We start from the raw sequence: 13,230 nt of genomic DNA, 5'->3' as shown, positions 1-13,230 counted from the left end.
ATCCAGCGGGTAGTGTAGACTTACCCTTAGGAGCACAGTAGCCAGAGTAGTCAGAGCCATGGTTTTCACAGCAATTAGAACTCTGTATCCTTGCTTATGTTCTGTACAACAGGCTCTTTCACTACTGGAGTTGGTTACATCATCATCATCACAGGCCGGGTGACTAATTGGAAGGCTAAAAGTTGGTTCTCACTGAAAGTCTTGTTTAGCAGAATATGAAGGGGCCTCAAGGCTAACACCCTGGTTGTTGATTTGTTGTTGGTTTGTTTGTTTTTTAAATCAGTATCATTATTTTAGTTTGAAAATGAATTTCCCAGCCCTATCTCTGCTTGATGGTTGAGGCAGAAGCTGGAATAGTGCAGTTCTGATTATAGCTGGGACAGGAAATCAGAGTAGCATCCGGGAGGGGAAAGGCAATCATGGTCCGGTGTGGGAAGGGGCAGACAAGGTTGCTTTAACCATTAGCAATTTCAGCCTAAAGATAAGTTTCTGAGAAAGTTGTAGGTGACTGGAAAGATGGGATTTAGAATGGAAGTGCCATTGCACTCATAACTAGAGCACAGCTCCTGAGATGCTGTAATAGCAAGTATATCATTCACTTACTAACTGTAGCAGAAATAACTATGCATTAGTAATCCGCCAGAATTTCAGTCATTTACAACCAGACCCTTCAGCTGTTAAGTAAACCAGTCTTGGCCCTATCTCAGCTCATGTTCAGTCCTTACTGAAAAGGGCTTTAGAATTTAATAGGCATAAAAATCAATAATGCAATATAGACTTTAATAGAGAACAATATCCTTCCCATAGGTTTTTTAACCATCCTGTGTAATTTTATAGCAGGGATGTAATTCTCTGTTCAATTCTATCAGATTAATAGAGAGTGATAAACTTTCTGTAGGTTTGGGAATAAATTCCAGACAAGTATTATCAAAAACAGTTTGCAGCAGTTTACAGAATCCAAACGGACTGAAAAATGTCATTATAGAAAATGTGCTACCATTATAACCCAGCCTCCTTGCCATTTTAATGAATATATAGTTCATTTGAAAAAATAATTGAAATGAAATTATTTGAACCTCACAGAATCATAACTGGAATGGTCAGAAGGAATTTCTTTTATTATCTGCTGCAACCCTCTCCCTCAGAACATATGTAAGGTTTTTTGCCTTCCTCTGTAGCATGGGGCGGGATCACTTGCAGGTTTAAACAAGTGTACATGGTGGATTCACTGTAACTTCAAGTCTTTAAACCATGATTTGAGGACTTCAGTAACTCAGAGGTTGTGGGTCTATTACAGGAGAGGGTGGGTGAGGTTCTGTGGCTGGCGACATGCAGGAGATCAGACTAGATCATGAATAGTCCCTTCTGATCTTAAAGTCTATGAGTCTCTGTGTCATTTTCTCCAACAAACATATCTAACTTTTATTTAAAGATGGCTAGTGATTGAGTCTCTTAGGCAAACTGTTCCACTCTTTGTCCCTGACACACTTACTCCTTTTCTTTTAGTTTTAAACACTGAGGGTGTGATTCTCAGTTGCTCTGTGCAGGCATGGTGCATAGGTGGATGCAAAATACCAACCATTCCTATTTGGCAGCAGTTTATATCCACTTTTCATTTATGTTGCACTGGTGTGAACAGGGCAATGGAGAATCAAGCCTAAATAAATAAATAAATCTACGTGACGTTTACCCCCAGTACATAGAGGGGCAAATGTTTTTTCCATGTACTGTCAATAATTATTTTATTAACTATTTGTTTATGGAGTAGAAAAGGGGAATAAAAATACTGTGTGAAAAACAGTGTCAAATAAAATGTACTGAGAGATTTTAATTTGTCTATACCCCTCCTCCACCACAACCAAAGCTGCTGCAAAAAACTAAGTGCCTTTGCTCTTAGGCACTACTCAAATAGAAACATTTCCTGTGACTGAGGTGTATCATCATAGCCGCACAATCTGAGAAACTGACAGAAATCTATAGGCTGGGGGGAGGGTGGAAGGAGCTGTGCTCTAACTAGTGGGAAATTGAAAGTGTGTTGCTGGCAGACAGTTTGTACTGTGGAAACAGACACCCATATATAAAAAAAGAAAAGAAACTAAATGTTTTTCAAAGTCCAACAGCAAAACAAAAGTCTTTGACACTATAATTGCAGGGGGCTCCTTGGTCTGTGCAGTTGTGTAGCAGGACAAAGCAGAGTCTCTACAAAGCAGTGTGTGTGATCTTCCCAGGTATCAGTTTCAGAATCACCTTTGTAGGGACGGTGACACAAATGCACGTTTCTGGGCTATGCTCTGCATGAGTCTCTCCTGCTCTCACCTGATGGAGAGAGACTGAGTGCAAAAAACAAATCAGACACCCCCAAACACTTCTATGCAGACAAAAGCCAAGGAAAAAATGCCCCAGGCTGCTCTAGGTTGGTTTGATGACTGAGATGCTCAGCCTAACTGCCCTGTATTCACACTGACAGTCAATGTACAAGCGAAGACAAAAGGAGGGTGGATTAAATCTGAAAGCACACATCGGGGAACTGCAAAGAAACTGTAACTTAGGGTGCGCCAGATCAGTGGGTAGTGATCAATCTATCGGGGATTGATTTATCACGTCTAGTATAGACGTGATAAATCAATCCCTGATTGCTCTGCCGTCGACTCCTGTACGCCACCGCAGCGAGAGACGGAAGCAGAGTCGACAGGGAAGCGGCAGCGGTCGACGCCGCGCTATGAGGACACGAGGCAAGTTGACCTAAGATACGTCGACTTCAGCGACGCTATTCTCATAGCTGAAGTTGCATATCTTAGGTTGATCCCTCCCCCTATGTAGACCAGGCCTAAGGTGCCAGTTCTAAAGAGAGGAGCAGTCTGTTTTATTGATGCAGGAGGATCATGTCTATAAATGGTAATTGCCCTTAACTATCCATATAGGAACTTACATTGCCCTCATCACTGTAGTATCTGAGCAGCACCTCGCAGACATCAACGAATTGGGAGGTTACATTGTAAGACAGGGAGGTATTATCCCCTTTTACTCGTGAACTGAGGCATAGAGTGATTATGTGACTTACCCAGGTTTCATAGGAAGTCTGTAGGAAAGCAAGGAACTGAATTTTGATCTCCTGCATTCCAGTGCCATGCCTTAATCACAAGACGATCTTTACTCCTTCTTCCTCACATTCTCATAATAAGGATACTTTGCACCTACATCATGTAGTGCCTTTCATCTTCAAAATGATTTACAAATATAGTGCAATCTAAACTCACCTTTGTGATAGTTAAGAATTATTATCCCCATTTTGCAGTTGTGAAAACAGAGGCAGAAAGATTAAGTGACTTGCCCATGGCAACAAATGGAATAATTATTAGAGCCAAGATTAATATGGAGAAGTTCCTGGTCCCTGTCAAATGGGCTGAGCGAAGGACAACACTGCACTGCAAAGATTTAACTGCTATTCATGTCAATGGCAAGACTCCCATTGACTTAAATGGGAGTTGACTAAGCTATATGAGAGACTGGACAGTTCACAGCTTGCCTGGATATTTGCCTTTTTAAATGTGACATTACCATTAGGAACATTTGGGGGACAGAATAATCTCGGGCATAAGAAAATATTAGATGGCTTCCACATAAGTAAAATGGAAAAACACTATTACAATTGTTATATTAATACCACCAAAACAAGAAGCTGCTGTTAGTTAAAAAAAAGTCTCCTTTAAATCTGCTAAGCACATGGCTATGACCTGCAAGATAAACACATGTTAGGCCTACCCTACAATATGCCTTGTTCCCAGTAGATGAACATGCTGTGTCCACAGCATTTGTGTATAACTTTTTAAGAAGTACTTTTAATCCAAAGCAGGAACCATGTACCGTGTAACTTCATGCTTGTGATCATATGGATCTGTAGCTTGGAATCACAATTGGAGCTGTACACACATTTGTACTGAAACAAAGCCAAGCCAAATCTGCCAAGAGTGGGGGTTTCATTACTAAACCAGTACTTGAGCCAGCATTCACTGAAAAGTTTGCTGCATCTCACAAACCTCTTGGTGAGCCTAGGCAGAGTTCTGTTGAACTGAAGCTCTAGAAAAGGTATCTGAAGTCTTGGCAACAGAGAGAAGTCATACACAGCTCCAGTCAAAACAGTTTAAATTTGGACATGTGCACGAATTATCACCTCTGTACAGGTACTGAGTTCTAAATTAGCAAAAAAGCATTTTTAAATTATCACTTAGAAAAAATAAAACCCCAAAAGGAACTTGTCTATACAACAGGCAAAGAACTGGTGAAATTTCTTGGGAAGTGAAAATGCTGTTTGTGTTCTAGGAAATCAAGAGAGAAGGATAGAACAGAAAATTTCGATTCTCCACATAGTTTCCTTTTAATACCTGGAAATCTGTAAAACTCCCTTCCAAAAATATATTGCCCCCAAGCTGGGGCCTGAGCATAAAACAGCATGGTGACTAATGTAAAAGGAATTCCATTTCCACCAAACCTGTCAAGAGATGTCACTTTCAGGTGCTCTCTCTTTCCCAGGGCTAGTCCTGGCAGGCAAGTGTGAAGGGAACAGGGCCTTTACTTGAACACAGAATGTGTTGGATCTGGAACTGTTCCAACAAATCAGAGTGAGCAATGGCTGTTGTCCATTGGCAGGATGAAGGAGAATAGGGCTGCCTCCCTTTGCCTGTTCCATTCTGGGATTCCCCTTCTGTGTCATCCTGCCCCCCTTCTCCAGCCCTTCACAAGGAAGCCTGTAGGGCACAGCAATTGAACAGCTGGTGGGGTGGAACGCTGTGCTTGTAAAATGTAGGTGGTTGTATTCAGTTCTCAGAACTAAGACTGATGAGGGCAGGGGAAGGATGCTGCCAGAGGGGAAGTGCAGCAAGGGGTCCCTCACAAGATTTATTTTGGGAACGGAGATATGAGGGGCAGAGATTGGTGGATGCTCTCAACAGCTGTTCCTCCCAAGCAGGATGGAGGTTATAAAGAGAAGGAAGCCCCTTGTGTTTTTATTGCTCTCATTGTTAGTTGAAATTTTGTTCATCTAGGAGAAGGAAATGGTTTACAGGCCCTTAACACCAGCTCTCCAGATGTTGAGAGCAGCAGATGTTTTCCTGGTTGTTGGAGCAGTTCCCTCCAGGGACTAAACGGCGGAGTATGTTTCCAAAACATCGAGTCCTGACATTTTTTATTCACTTATAACTAGGGAATCCCCCTTCCCACTTTCCTCTCTACTGTAGTATGACAGTCATCCTCAGGTGACAGGAAGCATTATTGGTGCACTGCAATGCTGTCTCTGCTTTCCCAGATTTGAGACCCAGAGATGCTTTTCATTTTCCTGACCTCTGCTTTCTATCTGTTAATGTGAGATTCATAGACTCATAGACTTCAAGGTCAGAAGGGACCACTATGATCATCTAGTCTGACCTCCTGGCACAAGGCCACAGAATCTCACCTACCCACTCCTGTATCAGACATGTGTCTGAGCCATTAAAGTCCTCAGATCATGGATTAAAGACTTCAAGGTGCAGAGAATCTTCCAGCAAGTGACACATGCCCCAGGCTGCAGAGGAAGGCAAAAAAAAAACAGGGCTTCTGCCAGTCTACCCTGGAGGAAAATTCCTACCTGACCCCCAAATATGGCGATCAGCTAAACCCTGAGCATGTGGGCAAGACTCACTAGCCAGACACCCAGGAAAGAATTCTCTGTAGTAACTCAGATCCCACCCCATCTAACATCCCATACAGACCATTTGGATATTTACCACTAATAGTCAAGATGAATTAATTGCCAATTAGGCTATCCCACATACCTCCCTCCATAAACTTATCAGCTTAGTCTTGAAGCATGACTATGTCTTTTGGCCCCTTGGAAGGCTGTTCCAGAACTTCACTCCTCTGATGATTAAAACCTTTGTCTATTTCTCCGTCTACCTACGGATAATATCGAATTAGCTAAACGTTTATAAACTGATATATAAACTTCGTTTCATGCAGCCACAACTAGACAGTATTCGACGCTTGTGCGTCCATTGTCCAAGGCTAACGTTGATTCTGAAGCGTTGCATTGTGGCTGCATCTTCGCTCAGAAATTTCAATAACCGTATTAAGCTCTCTCCTTGCAGTCGACTCCCTCGCCCTCTCGGACTTCTGGAGGTTGATCTTGATCTGGCGCGAAGTGTGGTCGCTGCAATAAGATGGAGTAAAATGTCTCAGTCATAGTCCCTTCTCCTCAGAAAAAATCGTACAACCTTTTTCCGCCTTTCCCATGGATTGCCCTGGCAGCGCCATAGCACGCAACCATGGAGCCCGTTCAGCTTTTATTTTTTCGCACCGTATGATGACTGAGTGCTGCGACAGAGGGCGATCTCAGTGCGGTTTACGCAGCATTCACTTGATTTGCATGATAGCAGAGATGGTTACAGTGTTCATGTTACCCTACCGCTCTACTGCGGACTAAACTGGCAATGAAATGACGGTTATCTCTCCCCCTCTGGTTACTGTCCGCTCGCTATCATGAGTGCCCGGCTGTATCGGCGGGCGCAAAGCAAAGCAAATTGGATTTGACTCCCCAAGTCCAATCCCTCCCTTATGGTTTCTAAAAATAGAGTCAGTCCTGCCTAAGAATAAGGGAAGTGTATTTAAGGACCAGCTGTATCAGAAGAGCACAGCTGTCGCGTATAAGTAGTACACAGGGGGTCCCCTGCAACACCCCACCCGCTTGCTTCCCATTCTCCCACCTTCCTGCGGCTCGTGCCAGTTGTCTGCCCATTTGTTATGAAGTAATAAAGAATGTAGGAATAGAAACACTGATTTATTGCCATAAGAATGAGTGGGGAGGCAGCTTTTCCGGCACGATGTTCCAGGCAGGACATATTAGCGGTATGTGGGGGAGAGGAGACAGCATGCTCTTGCATAGACAAGTCCAGGCAGTCAGAATCTTTCTTTACACAGGAAAGGGAGGGGGCTGATTGAAGGCTCAGCTCCCAGTTGCTATGAGGGAGCGGTTACAGCCATTCTGTACTATTACTGGAATAACTGGGCTATTCCCGATTTCTTACCCAGGCGCCCCGGCCAGCCTCACTAAGGCCAGCCAGAAAGACTCAACGGCTGATGGCGCGATGGCATATCAGTCATATTGCACTCTACCCAGAGAGGGCAGAGGAGCAGATACTGTCTCTTCAGCTGCTGCAGATGCATCTACCAGCAGGCTCAGCTTACACAGTAGGGTGACATTGAAAGAAAGCAAGAAATCGATTTCTTTCCCTTTCTTTCACATTGATGGGGCGGGGGGGGAAGAAACTGAGAGCTATTCCCTGAACCACGCCAGACACTGTGTTTAACCGTACGGAACATGGGAGCTCAGCCAAGAATGGCAAATACTTTTCAGAGACTGCTGTGTGCTGTGGGATAGCTGGAAGTCTCAGTACCCCCTCTCCTCATGAGGTCATTGATTCTTTGCTTTCCGTTACACTTGTCATGCAGCACTCGTGTGTAGCTGGAGATTTTTTCAAACGCTTTGGCATTTCGTCTTCTGTACGGAGCTCTGAACCACAGATTTGTCTCCCATAAAGCAATCATATTCAGTATCTTCCCGTACGGTCCATGCTGGAGCTCTTTTTGGATTTGGAACTCATCGCCACCCGTTTGCTGATCAGAGCTCCACGTTGGGCAAACAGGAAATTGATAATTCAAAAATGTTCGACGGGCTTTTCCTGCTTACTGCCCGCTGATCCAGAGTTCAGATTGCTGTCCAGAGCGTCAGTGGTGCACTGCATGGATTACGCCGGAGGCATACGTCGATTTCCGTCCACACTAACCGTAATCCGATATGTTAATATCGAATTTAGCGCTACTCCTCTCGTCGGGGAGGAGTACAGAAATCGATTTAAAGAGCCCTTTATATCAATATAAAGGGCGTTGTAGTGTTGACGGGTACAGCATTAAATCGATTTAACGCTCTTTAAATCGATTTAAACGCGTAGTGTAGACCAGGCCTAAACTTCCTGATAGCCAGTTTAGATGTGTAGAGTAGTTCAGCCAATCCATCCCTACAATTCAGTGAAGATACAGCAGGGGGTAATTTGGCCCCTTGCATTTAAGGTCTGTGTTTAATGAAAGGCCAGTTCTTATAGGGAAAAGATAAAGATCTCCTACGGCTGCATTTGATAAATGCCAAACTGCGAAAGTAAAGTAAATCCACTGGAACAAGCATTACAGTTGCACTGGAAGGACTCGATGTTTCTTAGGAAAGGTGTCATAGCGAGAGGCACTGCATAGTCACAGTAGTGCAAGCTGTCACACATGGGTTGGACAATGTCCTGCAAACCTGACCTGAAAGGCCTGTGTTCGTGGCTGAGAGAGTGGCTATGGGGGCAGTGAATTATTCAGAATCCTTGGCTTCTATGCTGAGACTGTCTGGAAGCGTGCTACTTAGTACAAGTTGTGTTGGTGGGTTTTTGATGCAGACCGCCTGCTCACTGATGGGAGACTGCCAGTTGTTATCCAGAAAAGTTAAGTAGCTGTGCTGGTGCAGTGATTTCTGACATTCCTGACCTGATCCAAATTTGCCGCCAGGTGATCCTCAGTCACCTGAGCCAGCTAGTCCTACTTCTATTTAAAACTACCGAGAAACAGTCAGGGCAGGAGAGATGAAAGTGAGGACAAGAACTCTAATAGCTAAAAGCCGTATCTTTGAATTGACGGCTTGATGCCAGGCAAAGATTTGAGAGAAGTGAATATGAATCCTGTGCCCCTCTTGACTAGCTAAAATGTATTACATTTTATCATTATTCATAAGCACTGACCGGTCGCTCACGGCTGTGCAAGACACAGAAGATGACATATTGGCCTGATAGTGAACTGGGTGAAACTGGTGTGAGGTCAGAGACCTCAGTGGAATTGCTCCTGATTTACACAAGTGTAAGACCAAAATTAAGCCCACAGTTGCAGTCCTGAGAAGCACACAGTCTACTGTAAACAGACAGACAACATTAGGGATGTTTTACTGCCTTGGGAAGGGGTGAGGGACTATTTTTGACTGCAGTGGGTAGCATTTGTGGGCTTGACAGGAGTGAGTTTTTATTTAAATTGAGAATTGCCAATTATAATCAGTGTTACTTGAAATCCTATTCTTACAGTGCAATGGGATCATGACCAAGCCCTTGATGTAGAGCCCTGCTCTCTCGCTCTTTAATTCCTGCGAGGGTAAAGAGATGCTTTATTGACTGTCCGAGTCAGCAGCAGGTGAGAGGGAGGAAAAGTGCTTTCTGTTTGTGTGGTGCAGTCCTATTAAAGCCTCTGAGCAGATACTGGAGAAAATATCACGCTGATTGGGTGGGGGGTCAATCTCGATGGAGATTTCCCTAGGTCAGTATTTTGTGTAACTCTTGAAATCTGTCTAAAGCATCCACCATATGAAAGATGCTGACCCTGCGATAGTTAAGTTCTTAAACTGGTTTATTCCAGGGAACCCATCTTCTCATTCCCAGCACTAACACTTCCCCTTTTCTCTCTCTGTGCAGGCAAGGGTGTCACCTGTCTGATCAAGAAGTATTAAAACTGGACAATGCCTTCCAGATAGCTGAAGAGCACAAGGAGCGGGGGAAGGTGCTCCTTTATTCTAGTTGGCGGGGGAGAGACTTTGAGGCAAAACGTTGGACTCCCCAGTCTCTCCCCATGGATAAAGGACACGCTTTACCCCAGGATATCCGAGACCTGCGGCACTGCCTGAGAATGAAGAGCAAGTATGCCATTCTCCTGGTGTTTGTTGTAGCTCTTGTCATTATCGAGAAGGAAAACAATATCATATCGAGGTAGGAAAAAAGAGAGAGCAAGCTCTTGCTATATTGGGGATTGGGGATGATTTCTCTTCATTCTTGAGGTAGCCTTCACCTCACCTTTCCGCAGCCAGCCTTCCAGCCAAGTACAAGTAGATACATTTCTCCCTCGTGGATTGTGAAGCCCATTAATGCCTATCACCTTCTTTCCATTACAATCCCAGTCAGTCAGTACAACTGGCTACAGTGAAAGGCCTTCTTCCCAGCCGTGCTTAGCATTGGTTCCTCCAGTTCTTTCCCCACTTTCAGTAAACAGCCTGCCCAAGCAACCATAGTTTCCTGGTTATCTCCAGTGAGCCCCAGGATAGTTGGATTAATGTGCAGGTCTCATGCTTTGAGAATGCGCAAGACAAATACACGGGAGATGGGCATCATAGAAGATCATAGCCAGGTAGACTATGACAAGTGAGGAGATGCCAAAGTGTCTAGCTGAAGCTGCCTACTTGCCCATACTGAGGGAATGAAGAGGGTTTTTATTTAGGCCATGTCTACACTTAAAATGCTACTGTGACACACCAGCAGTGGTGCAGCTGCAGCAGCGTTTCAGTGCAAACACTCACTATAGTGACAGGAGAGTTCTCCCTTCACTGTAGTTAATTCACTTCCCTGAGAGGCAGTAGCTAGGTCCACGGAAGACTTTTTCTGGCCACAGTGCTGTCTATATTGGGTTAGGTCAGCTTAACTATGTCTCTCAGAGATGTGGATTTTTCCCACCCCGGAGAGATGTTGCTATGCCAATGTAAGTTTCCAGTGTAGACCTGCCTTAGGGCTTTTCTTTTTTAAAAGCTGATAAATGTTAGCAGTTGAGAAAATGAAGGATGAATAGAGTGGACATATTCTGTGCAAATGTCCCTTAAGCAGTTACACCAAAAGCACCTCCGTCCTGACCTGCAGCATGTCCTGCTGTTCTACTCCTGGGTTCCCTTACAGCCCCGCCACTGCCCATTAATCCCCACCTGCAGTTTACTGCTACTCCAAAACTGGACCTCTCCTGAAGAGACTGCCAGTTGTGCCAGTCTGTGTTGGCTTTGCAGTATGGACAGAGAGGCACAAGGGAGTAAATTGAAACTACTGAACTTGTTAGGCGTCAGGTGAAATAAGATGAACTCAAGTGCTTAGAGGTGAAAATCTAAATGTCCCCCTTTTTAACCACTGCCTCATTTGTGGTTGTGTTCTCTTTGTTTGCAGGGTATCAGACAAGCTGAAGCAAGCCCCACAATCTCTGATGGAGGTCAACAGCACAGACCCTGGCCTAGTGCTGTCAGAAAATGGGTCCCTCTTGTCCCTCAGCGAGCTGGACTCTGCCTTCTCTCAGCTCAAGAGCCGGCTTCAGAATGTCACCTTGCAGCTGGGAGGGACCAAGGAGCCTGCTGTGGCACAGGGACCCCGGAGACATGTGCTCCTGATGGCCACCACCCGCACAGGTTCCTCCTTTGTGGGAGAGTTCTTCAACCAACAGGGCAACATTTTCTATCTCTTCGAGCCATTGTGGCACATCGAGAGGACAGTGTCATTCGAGCCAGGCGGAGCAAACGCGGTGGGATCGGCCCTCGTCTACCGAGATGTCTTGAAGCAGCTGTTACTCTGTGACCTCTACATCCTGGAGAACTTCATCACCCCATTCCCTGAGGAGCACCTGACCCCTTATATGTTCCGGCGGGGCTCAAGCCGCTCCCTGTGCGAGGATCCTGTTTGCACCCCTTTTGTCAAGAAGGTCTTTGAGAAGTACCACTGCAAGAACCGCCGCTGTGGCCCCCTCAACATTACCCTCGCTGCAGAAGCCTGCCTGCACAAGAATCACATGGCACTCAAGACAGTGCGAATTCGGCAGCTGGAGTTCTTACGACCCCTGGTTGAAGACCCTCGCCTAGACATGAGGATCATCCAGCTGGTGCGGGACCCCCGGGCAGTGCTGGCCTCTCGCATTGTGGCCTTCTCAGGCAAGTATGAAACCTGGAAGAAATGGGCTTCAGAAGGAGCAGCTCCCCTCAATGAGGATGAGGTGCAGAGGCTGCGGGGGAACTGCGAGAGCATCCGCCTCTCGGCTGAACTTGGCCTGAGACAGCCAGCCTGGCTGCGGGGCCGCTACATGCTGATCCGCTATGAGGATATTGCCAGGTCACCCCTCCAAAATGCCAAGGAGATGTACAGGTTTGCTGGCATCAGCCTCACCCCACAGGTGGAGGAATGGATCCAGAAGAACACCCAGGCACCTCAGGACAGCAATGGCATCTACTCCACCCAAAAGAACTCCTCGGAGCAGTTCGAGAAGTGGCGCTTCAGCATCCCCTTCAAGTTGGCCCAGGTGGTGCAGAGCGTCTGCGGTCCAGCCATGAATCTATTTGGCTACAAACTGGCCAGCGACCAAGAGACCCTCACAAACAGATCCATCAGTTTGCTGGAGGAAAGGAAGGCCTTCTGGATCACGTAAGAGCTCTCATCACTGGGTTTCTGAATGGAAACATACGGTTAGACTGAAAAAAGAAAAACCTGAGCACAAGAACAGCTGGGGAAGCAGGAAAGGGGCAAGTGGAAAGGGGCCACTGTCCCCTGCTGACACGCATCACACCCTCGTTTATAAGGCTTGTGTTTTCCATGCGCTCCTCATCCTAGCGAGGTGCTTTCTGAATCTCCAGCAGACAGCAGGGGGAATGCAGTAACAGCCAGGAGCTCTGGCTCGTCTGGATGGATTATAATGTGGCCACCCTTTGAAACTAAATGGAGCTCAGAAGCTGGCAGTGGGGAGAACCAAAGCAGTAGGTACTAGCTTCCATACCTCACCTCTTAGCTTTCTTCTCTGCACAAGCCCCACCCTTCTTTCAAAGGACATTTCTGCACTAAACCTCCAAAGAGAGAATTGTATGTTTTAAAAATCTTCGTACACTTTAAAATCCCTCATCTCGCTGAGTATGAGCAAGGAGGTGAGAGGAGCCGAGGGTTGCACTGATATCGCCTTGGGCAAAAAGACTTCGCTAAACTGTATTTGGTTGGATTGACGGAACTGTCAGAAAGGGACTTGGTTGGGGTTTGTTGCCAAGAAACCTCTTAGTAAATCCCCAGTGAGAGGATCCGTGAGACTCTCTCCTCCCATCCTGACTGCTGCTGCCTTATGCTGACAAACACTTATGTCAGACACTTTGTGCATGTCTGCAGACCTTTAAATATACCAACAGCCTGTTAAACCTTGAGATGTGAGTGAGTCCTACAAGGGTGAGCACACTCCCTCAGACCATGCTCTTGGAAGAGCAAAATGCCAGGACATCGGGAAAACATGTAGCAGAGCCAGCAAACAGCCACACCATGATCTCTGGCACTGGTGCAGCATTTTCCACCTAAGCTGCTTCTTATCAAGTGCACCAAAGCCAGCAGCTAAGAGATGTCCTGGAGACAATGAAAA

At 45.7% G+C, this 13,230-nt stretch overlaps 1 protein-coding gene across 1 annotated transcript in view; it reads left to right on the top strand.

Moving 5' to 3' along the window:
* CHST3 (carbohydrate sulfotransferase 3) overlaps positions 1-12,969 on the top strand; it is a 43,189-nt gene extending 30,220 nt beyond the window's left edge. Inside the window, exons 2-3 of the mRNA XM_032795205.2 lie at positions 9,519-9,809; positions 11,022-12,969. Of these exons, the coding sequence (XP_032651096.1) occupies positions 9,673-9,809; positions 11,022-12,264 (1,380 nt within the window). The 5' untranslated portion in view covers positions 9,519-9,672 and the 3' untranslated portion in view covers positions 12,265-12,969. The remainder of the gene's footprint in view (positions 1-9,518; positions 9,810-11,021) is intronic.
* The last annotated feature ends 261 nt before the right edge of the window (positions 12,970-13,230 follow it).

The sequence above is a fragment of the Chelonoidis abingdonii genome, chromosome 15 (genome assembly GCF_003597395.2).
Source record: "Chelonoidis abingdonii isolate Lonesome George chromosome 15, CheloAbing_2.0, whole genome shotgun sequence".
In the NCBI taxonomy this organism is placed as follows: domain Eukaryota; kingdom Metazoa; phylum Chordata; order Testudines; family Testudinidae; genus Chelonoidis; species Chelonoidis abingdonii.
Note: the sequence above shows the minus strand (reverse complement) of the source record. Positions and strands in the feature narration are given on the sequence as shown.